This window comes from Anopheles darlingi, chromosome 3 (assembly GCF_943734745.1).
Source record: "Anopheles darlingi chromosome 3, idAnoDarlMG_H_01, whole genome shotgun sequence".
Taxonomy (NCBI): Eukaryota; Metazoa; Arthropoda; class Insecta; order Diptera; family Culicidae; genus Anopheles; species Anopheles darlingi.
The window spans coordinates 41,200,856-41,215,234 of NC_064875.1; the positions used below are offsets into that span (position 1 = coordinate 41,200,856).

A 14,379-nucleotide genomic window follows, 5' to 3' on the forward strand; every position below is an offset into this window, starting at 1 on the left:
CACTTTCGACTAGGCGCGCGGGGTCCGAAGGACGGAAGAAGAGGCCGTCAGCACCAACCACGGCAGCACCAACAGCAGCAGGCGGACGGGCTTTTGCAGGTTTTTGAGGTAAAATCTCGAACCACCGCAGCAGACGGACCACGGAGAAGATAAAACCTTGGGGCGCGCGCGTCGCACAGAAAAGACAGCAACAAGCGAAGAATTCTATTTCAGAACGCACCCGAACGACCTCGGCAGCTTCTCGGGGGAGTTTTGCTTCTTCTCTTCTTTTCCTCGCTTTCACTTCACTATTTGCTCGCTCGCTGGAGTCTCGTTGCTCACGCACGCACGACTCCGTGATTTGCACACTTACGCCGCCCACATCACCGCCACAAGTCGCCAAAATGGAAAATCCGGAAAATTGAAGAAGCGGTCCGAGATTTCCGCGGCCGCACTTTTTCCCAAGTTTTTACGAGTGTTTGGGCTGCTCGATTTTTTGGCACTCGACTCGAAACTGCCTCTGCAGCAACGACTTTGGTGAGTTTTCGTGGTGGCTTTGGTGAGTCGTTTTTATCGTTTTTTATTTCGTTCGTTGTATTGTTTCTATCGTTTTGATCGTTTTTGGTTTCGTTTTGATCGTTTTTTGTTTCGTTTTGAAATCAAACCACCAACGGTTCCTTCCGTATAACTCCGCGTTCTCCATCGTCCCTCTTCACATACGGGGCCAAATATCCTACTGAGAACTCTCCTGTCGAACGCGGATAAGAGAGCTTCGTCCTCTTAGACAGATTTCTCGAGTTAAAGTAGGTTTCCGCAGGCTAAAGTATGACCGGTTGCCGGTGCTAACTCTTGACCCTAAGTACGTGAAGTTCTCGACGACTTCGAACTTTTTGTCACCTATTAGTACGTCACCCCCAAGCATATTAGGCATAATAGCTTGTCGGGCCGCTGACGGTGCCACCATAAATTTAGTCTTTGCCTCGTTGACCTGCAGCTCGAGGGCCGAGGGATGTAGGCTTGCCCTACATCGGAGAGTCTTAGACCAATTATATCTATATCGTCAGCGTATGCTAAGATCTGGGTTGAATTGAAGAAGATGTTCCCGGAGGTCTCCACTTCAGAGTCGCGAATGGCCCTCTCTAGCGTCAAGTTGAAGAGCAGGCAAGCCAGCCCATCCACCTGACGCAGCCCCTTGGTGGTATCGAAAGGGCTTGAGAGTTTTCCATTCACCTTCACTTGGCATGTAACGTTGGTCATGGTCATCCTTACTAACCTGATCAGTTTCGACGGTACCTCAAAGGCTTTCATGGCATCGTATAATTTTACCCTGGCTAATCAAAGCGTCCAGTTCGGCTTTGCTGGCTGGCTGGCGATGTGAGCTGGTGATCTGGTCCTTGGTATTGGTCCTTGGTAAGTAAACAGCGAGCCGTGTTTTACGCGAGAGCGACATGCAAGTCTTTATTTTCCTCCAGCTCCGAGCCGACTAATTCAAAAAAGGGCCAGATCCATGTCCAACAAAGGAAACAGCACGTACTCTCCAGAGCGTTCCAGATCTTGTAGTGTATGTCGGCCACCGTGAAATACGCCCTCCCAGCAGCAAACGGCACCGAAGTCCTAACGCATGCGAGGACGAGCATGCGAACACCTAACCAAAGCTTCATGAAAATGGCATAGTGAGGGGGGTCAAAAACGTGGAAGAGCGAAATTCCGACCAAGAAAATGGGGGCATACTCTTTCCGAGTGATGGTTGCTAGCGCGACTTGTCGTATCTGTCCCGGTGCCTCGGCCGGCAGGCAACGACACAGGGCCTTAACTTGGCGTAAAATCCCGTTCTTGCCCTTTGCCAAGTTCATAATGCGAGGCATTATGCTTCCATATAGCGCGTGCGCCAAGTCACACGCTATAATGTCCTTGACCGGATGGAACGGCGTTAATCCACGGACCGGCGACGGCCTGCAGACGAATTTCCGCTTTGTCGGAAGCTCGGCAAAGCACTCCTTCGCCCGTTCCGGACCTTCTTGTAGAGGGAAGTATGCGACACGGTCTTCGATTTGTACTTCGCAATGCCCTTTCGAGCAAGCATCGTACCCTTTGCTACACTTAGTTCCTAAAACACGGCGGTAAGAAGGAACAGGATGAGTATGTTGGGTTAGCTCCCAAGAGGAAATGAAAAGTAAAGTGCTTACCCATCACCAGGGCACGTGCAGATACATCCCCGATGAAGTGCGCCAGTTCAATGGGGACGCACGATCCGTCGCCGCTCCCGGTCGGCAGCTCGGTCCGGACCGCTTCGTTCGCGCTTATCACGAACCACTGCAGAAAGTCTGGATCTGTCGGTTGATGCTCGCCGACAAAGGCGCCAGCCGTGAGCACTGGCCCCCGTGGCAGCGCGAGACAGCGGCGAGTGTCTACAACGAAATAACAAACCAAAGAACACCCCTGTGTGAGAGCTTTTCTGCCCAGTTTGGCTCGCACTACACAGGCTGAGCTCCAGCAGCTACGCTCTGGGGTCACCGGTGCTGCGGCCCCACGCGTCGAGCATCGGCTGGGTATAGCCGCAAATATCGTACCTTTGCCAAGCAAAGCCAAGCAAAAGCCAATGATCTGATCGAATTCATTTACCCAAGCGATTTGATAATTTGTCCCGGTTATTTCATCACATGTTGCCATTAATCTCGGCGTGGGGCCCTTAACACTCTTTCGGCCATTATGCGTGGAGCGGGAGGCATCAGTTGCTCGAGTAGGAGGTTACTAGCCAGCGTAGTCATATTTGCGGTATTGCGTTACGCGGGTCCTGTTTGGGCAGAGGCTCTGTCGGCCCGGAGTCGGGTCGAGCTAAACCGTGTCCACCGGCTCACTGGGATTAGGGTTGCGGGTGCCTTCCGAACCGTATCCTCGGCGGCCATTAGTGTGATTACCGGCATGATCCCGGTTGGTATCCTCATCGACGAGGACAGGGAATGCTACGCTAGTCGTGGCGTGGCGGGCACACGAACGGAGGCGCGACGCAGGTCGCTGCAGCGCTGGCAGCGAGAGTGGGAAAACAACCGGTACGGCCGATGGACGTATCGGCTTATTCCCAATGTCGAGAGATTGCTGTCTCGCAGGTATGGTGAGATCAACCATCAGTCTTGTCCAGTTCCTATCGGGACTTGGGTATTTCAGGAAGTATTTTCACGGTATTCAGCGTGCGCCGTCATCGGACAGCCCTTCATGCGTCGGCGTCGTTGAGTCCCCGGAGCACGTTCTGTTCGTCTGCCCTAGGTTTGACAACGTTAGGGCAGAGATGGACGCCGCACTAGGAGGAGGGGTAAGGGTAGAGAACGTAGTGCAGCGAATGTTTCAGAGCAGGGAGGCACCGCTAGCAACTGCGTCGGCCGCATAATGGAGAGGCTTCGCATGGAATGGCGGGAATTCCAACCCGGGTACGGAGTACGGCAAGGCCCGTTCTGGTCTTTCTAGGACAGATTTTCGCACACAAAGGGCCCCAAAGTCAGACGGAGATCGACGGGCTCCAAGGGATCTCCTCACGCCTCGAACCAAGACCCCGACCCTCGAAGGACGAACACCATTCCAATCCCCTGCACTAGGCCCTCCAATTCCACTACTTCCATCTATGCTTTCATCAAAATTCAATTTTTATTCAGAATTACAACGGAAACTCACGGTCCCCTTTCTATTGGGCTAGCAATCAATTTGCATTTGTGGTCATCATCAAAGCTGAACTGACACAAACTTAACAGCCCTGAGTATCACGTGCCGATTTAAATTCTTTCGCGCTTTCCACTAGCTAATTCACACTACACCGTGTCCGAATAGTCCCCGGCAGTCGCATATGCCGCATTTGCCGCCATCCGGCATTCGATCCGCGACCGCCACATTTGCAGAAACAATCGCAACACGAATCCGACTAGCAGCACCATTACTAGGAAGCAGCCGAGCATTAACAGATCGATGCCAAGCCGGGTCTCGCCCGCTGGTTGGACACGCTGCAGGAAGATTTCGCGTACGCCATCAGCTGCGCTTTGCTCGTTAACCGCACCTTGAATCATCGAGACCGGGGTTGACCCTTGCGAGCACGCGGAGACATCCGTGGACGACGAGATCACGCACAATACTTTAAGGGTCGGCACAATGGGCGACCTTAGCCATTCCCCAGTCGATTGTAGATTAAATTAGCACGTCTCCATCAACTCCACGTATATTATCATTGGCCTCGCACATCCTTCGAGTCACCAGCGGACACGAGCGCACGAGGTTCAACCAATCTGTCGTGTAATCTGTCGCGATAATTCACAATTATCGTCATATTGCGAGGTTTGGCTTGACACCATTCACCGCCATCGAGTGGTGTTCCGGTGGATACTTTCTGTTCCGTTATCTACTCGCTACAAGCCTGGCCAAGCACTAGAACAAAGCTTCAGTTGTGTCGCTGCACCAGCGGGCCCAGCTGTCCCGCGGGTTTATTTCCGAACAATGATTGATAGGGCACCACCCTCGGTAGTTGCTACAGAGAAAAGGCCTATGGGGTTCTAGGTACAGTTACAAAAAGTTTGCCTTTATCTCTACTGCATCTCCTAAGGGCCTTAATGACACCCAATGAAGACATTCGCTCCGGATAGCAGGAGCCTTGGCCTTGTCGATTCGGACCCCCTATCTTTATCTTGCTTATTTGGGTTAAAAGTCGTTGCTCTATATCAGCTGATAAGCACCGCGGCCTCTATATCAGTGCACCTGAGAAGTAAAACAGTACTGGTCAGCACGCTTCAGGTTCCGGAGTGCCGCTACTGCATTGAGAAAAACCTTCGCCATGGAACTACCCGCACAACCAACCGACGCAGTTCCGTACCAAAGCAACGAACCGTCCGAAAATCGTTGCAGCTTGTTGCTACATCCTACGCAGATTAGATTCTCGGACCGCCTAGCTACCTTTGAAAATTCAACCTGGCCATCGAAGCACTATGACAAGATCGTGAAACTTGCCTCGATTGGATTCTTTTATACCGGAACGGGAGATTTTGTGAAGTGCTTTCAGTGTGGCCTCGGTTTGTCGCAATGGGAATCAGGCGATGATCCCCATGACGAACACAAACGTCTTGGTAACCGGTGCGGCTATTTCCACAAATTCGAGAAACTCGAGCCTTGCGTTTACTACGCCAAGGATACACGTGCAGCCTTATCGCGCCAACTATGCGACCCCGTGGACTGCGATTTCTGCAAATGGGAACATGAAGCAAAAAGTCGTTTGCCGATGGATACCACAGACAAGTGAGAGTTGTAGGCGAAAGAAGCTGTTGTTAAATTGAACGGAAATAAAGAAGCTAATGTTTGAGAAGGTTAGTCATGTTTGCAAAAAAAATAAATTGAAACTGAAAGTAAAACATACGGACATACGGCAGATTGCAAAATCTTACAACATGGAGAAGTTATAGGAGCTCCATCTTCGGTATTTTTCAGTTAATCAGTTTGATTTCGATAGGTATTTTTTTATTTTAGTCTATGTCTCGAAGATTCAATAGACTTTTCATTTTCAGTTCCTCAAAATCAATGGCTGTTGTGGCGGTTGCCCCAATGATTGTGCTAGTTGAATCCCTTCGTGGTATTGCCTGCCAATGCGCATGCCACTGGAAGGATCCTTGGAGAATCGTTTCGCAAACAAACTACGTAGCAGGACAATGGAACGTGCTTCTGCTTAAACACAAGAGGGACGGGGAGAGCTGTTGGGGCCAAACTCCAAACAAAAACATAATCTTTGTTGAATCATACGCCGTGGGCTCCAGCGAACTGAAACAGCAATCCGGGCGTCTATGCTTGGGTTCATCGTTTTTAGATTACACCGAGCAAGTGATGAGGATTTTCTTCCCGGTTAGCTAATCAGTGCCGTAGCTAATAGGCGTCATGAACGAAAGAGTGGAAACAAATAATAAAAACCACATTCTGTAACTGATAACGCGAGAGGAGAGATTGGATTCACGCACATCCCAGTCCCCATCCGCCTCATCCGAGAACGAAAAGCAGTGTTTCTTTGTTCTGTGAGTGAGTGGACGAAAGTGTTTCTGGACACACCATTAATCCCTGCCTTCGATATGCAGAGCACCGTGCAGAATCTGCGCGAAGGATTGTGGAACCTACCGAGTACGGTGAACAGTTTGCTGATTGCAGCATCGGCTGCATCACCACAACCGCTACCAGCCGACACGCCTGATGTCGTACCAAAACCGGTGTCCGATCGAGATGGTAATAATAACGACGGCAACGACGTCGATGAGGATGAGGATCACGAAGGAGATGATGTCTGTGGTGATGATGGTGAGGAGGAGAGTGCTCCGGAAGATGATTTACCGGCAGTAGTCGGGCACCAGGCAGCAAGGGCACGTGCCAAGATAGTGGAAGATGAATGCAACAGTGAGCTAATGACCAGCTCCGTGCTGAGTTCTTCGCGTCATACAAGCTCCAACGAAAATGCGGATCCGGATGACGATGATCTGGAGGCCGGCTCAATACCGGCAGAGGATAATGTGGCCGGTTCCGGCGAAATGATGCCGTACGCTCTGGTTCGTGAGCAGTGGCAAGCCATGCTGCTCGGCCAGGAAGTGGGCTTGGGCGAGATCAGTCAGGCGATTGAAAGCTGTAAGGCTCTCATTCATACCACCGATTCGCTGGACGAGAACGAACGCAAGTGGTTGGTGCGTTATCTGATTGAGCTGCGCTACCGACGCCGGGAACTGCTAGACGTCGATTGGGATCCGGAGGCGGTACTCGAGGAAACGAAAATCATACTTGGGCACCATTTCGTGCGTCGGCGCAAGCATCCACAACGCAAGCAGCGGCACCTATACTGTGACCACTGTTCCGGCGTTATCTGGAACGTCCTACAGTCCTCGTACGTTTGTAGCGGTACGTATCCTTGTGCGCGGCCCTCTTGGAACCTCCCTGTTAATTATCGCAGGTGATGTCGCCACCTCCATTTACAGACTGCTCTTTTGCCGTTCACGGTAAGTGCGTCGAAAAGGTGCTGCGCATCTGTGCGCACGTTGTGACAACCGAACACAGTGGCCCGATCGAGTGTATCTGTCCCGAGATTGGTCTAGCCTTTCAACGGTACACCTGCGCCGAGTGTGCTGTTCAGCTTAGCTATCGTACGTACTGCTTTCCGCGGCATCTCAGCCCAACAGACTTTAACCGTTGTTTTTCTGCCCCTACCAGATGTCTCAACGCCAGTTGGATGCTTCGGACTGGAATTTAAAGCAGGTAAGACGGGCACATTTGCGGCACAGAACACGAACCAACGTTCCTACAGATTCCATCCTTGCAGAGAAGCTTAACGCAATCGAACCTCGACTTTGCGATTACACCGGACTCTACTACTGTCCGGCGTGCCACTGGAACGATATGAGCATAATCCCGGCCCGTATCATGAACAATTGGGACTTTGTGCCGCGTAAGGTGTGCCGAGCGTCACGGCAGCAGATTGCTCTGCTACGGTCACGTCCAGTCATACGGCTCGAAGACAAAAACCCACGCCTTTTCACCTTCATTCCGGCCCTGGCCGAAGCGAAACGGATGCGGATTCAGTTTGGGGCCATGAAAAAATACCTTACAGTTTGTCGGTTGGCCGACGAGGAGAGGCTGGTGGAGCGGCAATTCGGTGAACGCCGGCATCTCATGCAATCGACGGACCTGTACAGTGTGTCCGATCTAGTGGGCATCGAGAATGGGTCGTTGCTTGGATACCTGCGCACAGTGTATGCCGCATTCGAGCAACATATTCGAAACTGTTTGGTAGGCAGAAGAAAGCATCGACGATACGGAGCAGCTTAATTAGACCGTCTTTTACTGCCTCGTCTTTCCAGATATGTTCCGGTAAGGCGTTCATCTGCGAGCTGTGCAACAACGATGCCGTACTGTTTCCCTTCGACGCCTGTGCCATAAGCTGCGCCCGCTGTAACACCGTTAGCCATCGCGACTGCTTTTTGCGCAAAGGCAAAAGGTGTGCCAAGTGTGCCAGGCTGCGCAAGCGAGCTCTTCAGACGCTACAGGAACAGCTGGATATCGAGAATGGAAACTAGGAGAGAAAAAAATCAATCGCACGTTAACTCATCCGCTCCACGAAGCTTCCGTGTGTCCGCCTACCGTTGTATCACCGTGCTTCGCAATGCGCTTATCTAGGGCTTTATCGCACAGACGAAAACAATAAAGCCTATCCTGAACAGACTCACTCTGGTAACTCTTCGTACGAAGCGTCTTTGATGATGACACACTGCACACCCATGCTGGATAAAAGGCTCTTTTGCTCCTCGATAAGGCACTTTTGGTCTTCGTTTTCCTTCTGCAACTGTAAAATGAGTCTCCGAGCCTGCTCTAGCTGTTCTTCCAGCTCTCTATGCTGCGGTTCATGGCAACGAACATTCTTCGGTGAATCTGGTTCCTTTTCATTAATCAGCTCCTCTAATTGTGCCGACCATGAGTCAAGATGAGATGCCGGTTCATAATCAGCCGTACTACTGTGCTCCTCTACTTCCGCTTCATTAAGGTCCTCAAATGCATCGTTGTGGCTATCCTGGTCCGTCGTGTCTTCTAGAATGTATTCGACGGTAGCTTCGAAGAGCGTTTCCGGCGCAGCACCATCATCGGCGAGATTCGGTTGTTCAACCGAGGGAACGGCCATACTGGACAGCTGGCGAATAAGGAAATCTTTCGGCTGAAAGTGTATCTGGCAGAGTCGAGCGGATGCATTCGGGAGAGATTCCACATCCGCGTTCGTTAGTCCGAGAGCCTCGAGCCAGCGATCTCGCATCGGGTTGCCCCTTGCCGGAAACCGAAACAATCGGCAATTCTTATCCTTGTGCCGGGTGTTGTTGCAGAGGAAGCACTTCCGCCCGTACTGACCCGTACGGTTTGGTTTACTCGACATTTCTGCTGCTGCAACAAGAACTTGTCCACAAAATTCCACCTCCGGATTCACTGCAAAAAATGCCGGTTCAACAAAACAAAGCTGTGACAGTTGGATTGTTTGGTATTTTCAAGGCCGTCTCGATTAAAGATCACAAAACGCAAAAATCGACAAGACCCCAATAATTGGACTGCATTAGTCACCGCATCTCTAGTGGTTGCGTCAGTTATCATGGATGATATCATCGACCGGCTAATCAGTGAATTTAAACAGTGGTTTAGCTGGATCCAGTTTATTACGCCTCAAAATATAACGAGCCTATAAACTCGGTTAATGGAAACAGTATGATAATAACAATAATTCTATGTATAGCAGCCGCCATTGCAACTACTCGGTGCCCATACAGTCCGACGCATGGTTCTGCAGCGTTCCGAAATCACGGAAACCCTTCAGGCACAGGGGACAGCGCAGTAAACTGAGCGGTTCATTTCCTCCTTCCGCCGGAGGTGACGGTTCACCACGGCGTTTCGGATTAGCAGCCTCGGTCGCTAGCTGCACCATCCGTGCAGCCGTTTCGGCCGTCGGTGTCTGTTCCTTTGCGCTGTTGGCGAGAAGAGGCTTAGGTTAATGTCAAGTCAACATACACTTAGGAGACACTGGATTACTTACTTCAGCTGTGCCGTTAGTTCCGTATTTTGACGCTGAACCACTTCGAATTCTGCCAGAATGCGACTCTTTTCGCTCGCCAGCTCCTCACGAGCCGTCCGTTCGGCTTCAAAATCTTTTTGATAAATCTCCGACTGGGCCCCCAGGACTATGATCTGATCGGTGGCGGTCCGTACGTCGGCACGCAGCTGTTCGATCGTCGTGTCCCGTTCCTTCAGTTCATCGTACAGCTTTTGCATGTCGACACGAGATGCCGTGTACACCTTTTCCGCTGCTTGCACGTTGGCCTTCAAGCAGGTAATTTCATCGACGTACAGCTTTCTCTGGATAAGACAATAAAAATAAAACATTCCCAACATAATTCGAATTTCGGAACAAAGGACGCCTTCTGGTGTGCTTACCATGTCTTCAAATTCAAGATTCTTCGCCACCTCGACGGACATTTTCCGTTCCAATGCCTTCACCTGCTGCTGGTGCGTTTCGATCGGTACGAACTTAGCGGTACCATCGCCCGGTTCCGGTTTGTTTGTGTTCACCACGACGAAACCCTTGATCTGCAGCTCCAGATTCTCGATTTTGGTGGCCAAATTCTGGATCACGGCTTGCCGTTCGGATGCCAATTTGCAAAGTTCATCCACCTCCTGCTGGGCCTCCTTTTGCTCCATCTCACGAACGCGCCTAATCTCTTCCAGCTCTGCCTGCAGCTCCGACCGGATGGCTTCCTTCTCCTTCTCCCGCTCTGCGGCCAAGGATTCGGCGGCAGCGAGTGCATCCTTCAGCCGGCCAATTTCCGCGTTCTGCTGGTCGATCTGTTGCTGCTGCTCATCGATGCGGCTCTCCAGCTGGCAACGACGTGTTTTTGTCTCATCCTGTAGCTGCTGAATAGAGGCGAAGTTTTTGCGCATCGCAACGTTAGCCCGCTGAAGGCTCTCCTTCAGTTGGCCATGCTCGCTGGACAGTTTCTGGAGCAGCCGCATCTCTTCCGCCGACATGGAAGCCTGGGCAAGGCTGGGGAACTGCTGCAGCAGCAGGGAACGCGTCTCGCCCAGCACAAACGAGGCCGTCGGTGATGGTCCCAACTCGAACGCACGAGGACCATCTCGCGGGACACAGTTTTCCTTATTTTCAATCGACCGCAAGCTGTTTGGCTGGGATTCGACTGACGCAACAAACATCGAGCAGGATGAATCACTCATCATCGATTTCGTAGTCTGCTGTTGCTCTTCCCGTTGGCCACCGCCGTTTGTCGTTAGCAGGCTGTAGGTTGTTGAATCCAGCTGGGTCGATGTTTCGAGTTTCGATACCAGACCACTGCGTTTCAGAGACGGCGGTGGTGAAGCCATCTGCTGGCTAGCCACGGAGGGTGGACCGGTGGCCGCGGACATGGAAATGGTTTCCATCGACGGAGTCGGCGAGCTGCCGAGTATGATAAAGGATTCCTCCTCCATCGAGGGAGGCTGTGTTGGAAGGGTCGCTTGCACGGACAGCGACATCCTGAATTCCGACTCCCGGTCAACAACGAATGAGGATAATTATAACTGGCCGATGATAATTTTAGCACTGTTTAGTCCAACTAGAGCTGCACTTTTATGCGCCTCGAGATCGGGTCCAGCTGCACTTCACGTCTCGGCACTTGAAAACACCAGCCCACTAAACCATCGCACTGTAGCGGAATGCGGAAATTGGGTTTTAAAACCCTCCTAATTTTAATTAGTTTCTCCAGTCGCTCGTAATAAAAAAGTAGAAAGAAATTAACCCGCCGGAAACATTAAAAAGCCGGAAATAATAAAAAATCAATTGCAACCTATTCTTATAGCACAGCATACCACTGTGCCGTCTGGCTTCTGCTGTCAACAAGGGGGAAAAATTCGCGAATCTGGAAAACAAAGTCCCTCTTTTCGTTGCCGTGAAAATCAAAACCTTCCAAAGTCCAACTAAACCCGCTCGCGAAGAGGGTCATATCCCAGGCGAGCTTGCCATAGAACCTTTCGAATAGGGAGCATCCGAAACTGCTGACCAAAATGCACAAAGTGGACGAGGCCGCCTTATCCCGGATGCTTTCCACGGTAAGTGTACGGTTCCCAAAAGGATTTGCGGTCCTGAATACGCTCTTGGATGTCTACTTGTAGTACTGGGACCCAACGACTACGAAAAAGGACGTGATAAACGTACTTCGCTTGTACCATGGACTGCAGCATCGAGTGGAAGAGTACGGTGAGTCATCGACCAGCTAGCTCTTCGCACATCGGATATTAATTAATTCGACTTCTGCTGCTACTCCTCCTTGCCCTGCTTCTAACCCCTTTACAGTGTTCAACGACGGCAGCACGAAAATGCTGCTCAATCTTCACGGGACGATTCCGGTGAAGTTCAAGGGCAACACGTACAACATCCCGATCTGCATCTGGCTGATGGACACGCACCCAAAGAATGCCCCGATCTGCTACGTGAAACCAACGCCCGATATGCGAATTAAGGTTTCCTCATTCGTTGATTTCAACGGGAAAATCTATCTGCCATATCTGCACGAGTGGAATCCGGTATGTGTCACACTTGGCTTTGGCTGTTTTTGCGGTCAGCGTGGGTGAGCGTTTTATGTACTTCTTTTTGGTGTCTTTTTGCTCATAGAAAAATGCCGATCTATTGGATTTGATCCAAATCATGAGTGTAACGTTCGGAGATGTACCCCCCGTTTATTCCAAGGGACCAGACACGTACCCGAAACGTAAGTTAAACTGAACCGCAAGCTTCCACTGGTGTTTGGTTAATGTCGCCTGTTTACAGAACAACCGTATATGCCACCGATGCCACCTACCACTAGCACCTCATACATGCAACCATATCCGTCGCAATCCGGGTTCCCACCCTATCCAGTACCGGGAGCAGGTCCAGGATATAATGGTTATGGGCAACCGCCCGGACCTCAGGGGCCGGCGCCTGGAGTACCAGGGCAAGGATATCTACCATACGGAGCAGGTGGTGGCGGTGCTGGCGGAATGCCTGCTTACCCACCCGTTCCGGGCTCTATATCGTCGACACCAGCTATGGTAAGCATGTCTTGAGAGCGACCATAGCAACCCACGGTTCAACACCGTATCTATCTTGCAAAAATCAGGGAACGGGGACCATCACCGAGGAACATATCCGGGCATCATTAATCAGTGCCGTGGAGGATAAATTGAAGCGACGCGTGCACGAAAAAGTCAACCAGTGTCAGGCCGAAATACAAACCCTGAAGCGGACGCAGATGGAGCTGAATGAGGGACAGACCAAGATTCAGGACATCATGACGCGGCTGCAGCGTGACGAGCAGGAACTCACGAAGAGCATCACGGTGCTGAAGGATAAGGAGAAGGAGCTGGAACGGGCCCTCGAATCGATTGAACAGGTGGACACGATCGATGTCGATGAAGCAGTTACCACTACGGCTCCACTTTACAAACAGTAAGTTACCGGTGTGCTACGCCTTCGTCGATTTCACCGTGGTTTATCTCTTCCCGAAACAGATTGCTGAATGCCTATGCCGAGGAAGCGGCCATCGAGGATGCGACGTATTTCATTGGAGAAGCTCTGCGAAGCGGAGTGATCGATTTGGAAGTGTTTCTCAAACAAATTCGGCAGTTGTCCCGCAAGCAGTTTATGCTACGTGCGTTGATGCAAAAATGCCGACAAAAGGCGGGTCTAAGTGTCTAGGGAAATCCAGCAGCTCTGTGTGCTCGGATGGGCGATTATATTCAACCCACTACCCTCTCCATAGGACGTACGCCGTTCCCGTTCATGATTATGTTCGTGTTTGTGTTCTACGTGCTTCAAGTTCTCGTGCCTCCCGTCGTTGTGTTGCGTAGGATTAAGCCACCAGCAAGCCATCAGCTATATACAGCCTACCCCTATCGTGATATTGTTTATCTTCTCAGTTATCTGCCTCTGCGAACAATAAAGATTCTATCCATTTCTCAATCACCGGCATCGGCACGAGTTTTAATGCAACGGATTTTAATGCGGGAATTTAAAAACGAGCCTCTCAAGAATTCTAGCAGTTTGGTCAACTCGTTCTTGCAGCTTTACACGACCTCAATACGGTCTCTATGCGGCTTTTCTCGGGCTCTTCAACAGCCACGTCAGAAATTTCTTGTAGAAAACAACAGAAAATCGGCTCTGAAAAACGCGCAGGAGATTCTCTGTTAAATTAAGGTTTCTGTGTTAAATTAGGTAAAGAATCGTGTCGCCCACTTGCTTAGCCAACGTGCGTTAACCGTTTCCTCCTTGTTTGCAGCAGTTCAGACCAACCGTTGGGCACTCCGGAACCGAACACGCAACGAAATTATGGATTCGATGGTGCGGTACGTGTCGCCGGTAAACCCGGCCGTCTTTCCTCATCTGGCCAGTGTGCTGCTGCTGTTCGGAACCTTCTTCACGGCCTGGTTCTTCGTGTTTGAGGTCTCGCGCCCCAAACAGCCTTCCAAGGAGAGCGTCATCTTCAAGGAGCTGCTGATCAGCCTGTTTGCCTCGTTGTTTTTGGGTTTCGGTGTCCTGTTTCTGCTCCTCTCCGTTGGCTTGTACGTGTAACGAGCTAAGGAAGAGGTGGACAAGTGGATTCTTTTCACATTCTTCTCTCATAACATTCTCCTAAACACATTGCACACGGGAGCTCTCAGCAAACCCACACAAAACGGTCTGCCCGAGTCACAGAAAATGTGAACCCTTCTTCTACGGAGAAGAGCACATCGCAACAGCAAGCCGGTGTCCATGGAAACTAATTGAATATTATGTGAACTTATAGCTCGTAAGCGAATTGTCGTAAGAAATACAAAAACCTCAAACCAACGTCCGTGTCGGCTCTC

The 14,379-nt window shown here is 50.9% G+C and overlaps 6 protein-coding genes across 19 annotated transcripts in view; 3 read left to right on the forward strand and 3 right to left on the reverse strand.

Annotated features, from left to right (window-relative positions):
* Nucleotides 1-464, reverse strand: part of LOC125956033 (protein phosphatase 1 regulatory subunit 12A-like) — a 67,619-nt gene extending 67,155 nt beyond the window's left edge. For 12 of the 13 annotated variants that reach the window (XR_007469138.1, XR_007469135.1, XR_007469137.1 and 9 more), the window contains exon 1: nucleotides 221-439. The gene's annotated coding sequence lies outside the window, so the exon portion shown is untranslated. Of the gene's footprint in view, nucleotides 1-220 lie in introns of all 13 variants that reach the window. The other variant, XR_007469130.1, reaches the window with a different exon arrangement.
* Nucleotides 465-1,504: 1,040 nt separating this feature from the next.
* On the reverse strand, nucleotides 1,505-2,747 carry LOC125955511 (uncharacterized). The gene is made up of 4 exons (XM_049686644.1): nucleotides 2,732-2,747; nucleotides 2,166-2,387; nucleotides 1,711-2,086; nucleotides 1,505-1,634 (listed from the first exon to the last, which is right to left on the reverse strand). Exons 1-4 carry the CDS (start codon nucleotides 2,745-2,747, stop codon nucleotides 1,625-1,627), a joined length of 624 nt encoding a protein of 207 aa, XP_049542601.1. The 3' UTR covers nucleotides 1,505-1,624.
* Nucleotides 2,748-5,990: 3,243 nt separating this feature from the next.
* Nucleotides 5,991-8,193, forward strand: LOC125958246 (differentially expressed in FDCP 8 homolog). Its single transcript, XM_049691476.1, has 5 exons — nucleotides 5,991-6,876; nucleotides 6,954-7,118; nucleotides 7,186-7,230; nucleotides 7,295-7,761; nucleotides 7,833-8,193. Exons 1-5 carry the CDS (start codon nucleotides 6,066-6,068, stop codon nucleotides 8,046-8,048), a joined length of 1,704 nt encoding a protein of 567 aa, XP_049547433.1. The 5' UTR covers nucleotides 5,991-6,065; the 3' UTR covers nucleotides 8,049-8,193.
* A 949-nt stretch (nucleotides 8,194-9,142) lies between these two features.
* LOC125957359 (NF-kappa-B essential modulator-like) lies at nucleotides 9,143-11,180 on the reverse strand. The gene is made up of 3 exons (XM_049690013.1): nucleotides 9,940-11,180; nucleotides 9,542-9,861; nucleotides 9,143-9,473 (listed from the first exon to the last, which is right to left on the reverse strand). Exons 1-3 carry the CDS (start codon nucleotides 11,029-11,031, stop codon nucleotides 9,260-9,262), a joined length of 1,626 nt encoding a protein of 541 aa, XP_049545970.1. The 5' UTR covers nucleotides 11,032-11,180; the 3' UTR covers nucleotides 9,143-9,259.
* Nucleotides 11,181-11,367: 187 nt separating this feature from the next.
* Nucleotides 11,368-13,498, forward strand: LOC125957360 (tumor susceptibility gene 101 protein). The gene is made up of 7 exons (XM_049690014.1): nucleotides 11,368-11,604; nucleotides 11,668-11,752; nucleotides 11,849-12,078; nucleotides 12,167-12,263; nucleotides 12,323-12,585; nucleotides 12,654-12,982; nucleotides 13,045-13,498. Exons 1-7 carry the CDS (start codon nucleotides 11,560-11,562, stop codon nucleotides 13,229-13,231), a joined length of 1,236 nt encoding a protein of 411 aa, XP_049545971.1. The 5' UTR covers nucleotides 11,368-11,559; the 3' UTR covers nucleotides 13,232-13,498.
* Nucleotides 13,499-13,637: 139 nt separating this feature from the next.
* Nucleotides 13,638-14,362, forward strand: LOC125957362 (transmembrane protein 258). Of its 2 annotated transcripts, none has more exons than XM_049690018.1 (2): nucleotides 13,638-13,747; nucleotides 13,812-14,362. In XM_049690018.1, exon 2 carries the CDS (start codon nucleotides 13,862-13,864, stop codon nucleotides 14,102-14,104), a length of 243 nt encoding a protein of 80 aa, XP_049545975.1. In that variant the 5' UTR covers nucleotides 13,638-13,747; nucleotides 13,812-13,861; the 3' UTR covers nucleotides 14,105-14,362. The 2 variants fall into 2 exon arrangements, with proteins under 2 accessions (XP_049545975.1, XP_049545976.1); XM_049690019.1 differs by having other exon boundaries at nucleotides 13,650-13,747; nucleotides 13,815-14,362.
* The last annotated feature ends 17 nt before the right edge of the window (nucleotides 14,363-14,379 follow it).

What these genes read in the sequence shown, in the direction of transcription:
- LOC125955511 (XM_049686644.1), bottom strand. An exon ending in TGCACGTGCCCTGGTGATGG is followed by an intron (nt 2,087 to 2,165) that starts GTAAGCACTTTA and finishes GCCGTGTTTTAG; the next exon opens with GAACTAAGTGTAGCAAAGGG.
- LOC125958246 (XM_049691476.1), top strand. Translation starts at nt 6,066, where the DNA reads ATGCAGAGCACCGTGCAGAATCTGCGCGAAGGATTGTGGAACCTACCG. An exon ending in GTCCTCGTACGTTTGTAGCG is followed by an intron (nt 6,877 to 6,953) that starts GTACGTATCCTT and finishes CTCCATTTACAG; the next exon opens with ACTGCTCTTTTGCCGTTCAC. An exon ending in AACATATTCGAAACTGTTTG is followed by an intron (nt 7,762 to 7,832) that starts GTAGGCAGAAGA and finishes TCGTCTTTCCAG; the next exon opens with ATATGTTCCGGTAAGGCGTT.
- LOC125957359 (XM_049690013.1), bottom strand. Translation starts at nt 11,031, where the DNA reads ATGTCGCTGTCCGTGCAAGCGACCCTTCCAACACAGCCTCCCTCGATG. An exon ending in ATCTTGAATTTGAAGACATG is followed by an intron (nt 9,862 to 9,939) that starts GTAAGCACACCA and finishes TGTCTTATCCAG; the next exon opens with AGAAAGCTGTACGTCGATGA. An exon ending in GAACTAACGGCACAGCTGAA is followed by an intron (nt 9,474 to 9,541) that starts GTAAGTAATCCA and finishes TCTCGCCAACAG; the next exon opens with CGCAAAGGAACAGACACCGA.
- LOC125957360 (XM_049690014.1), top strand. Translation starts at nt 11,560, where the DNA reads ATGCACAAAGTGGACGAGGCCGCCTTATCCCGGATGCTTTCCACG. An exon ending in ATCTGCACGAGTGGAATCCG is followed by an intron (nt 12,079 to 12,166) that starts GTATGTGTCACA and finishes TTTTGCTCATAG; the next exon opens with AAAAATGCCGATCTATTGGA. An exon ending in ACGGCTCCACTTTACAAACA is followed by an intron (nt 12,983 to 13,044) that starts GTAAGTTACCGG and finishes TTCCCGAAACAG; the next exon opens with ATTGCTGAATGCCTATGCCG.
- LOC125957362 (XM_049690018.1), top strand. Translation starts at nt 13,862, where the DNA reads ATGGATTCGATGGTGCGGTACGTGTCGCCGGTAAACCCGGCCGTCTTT.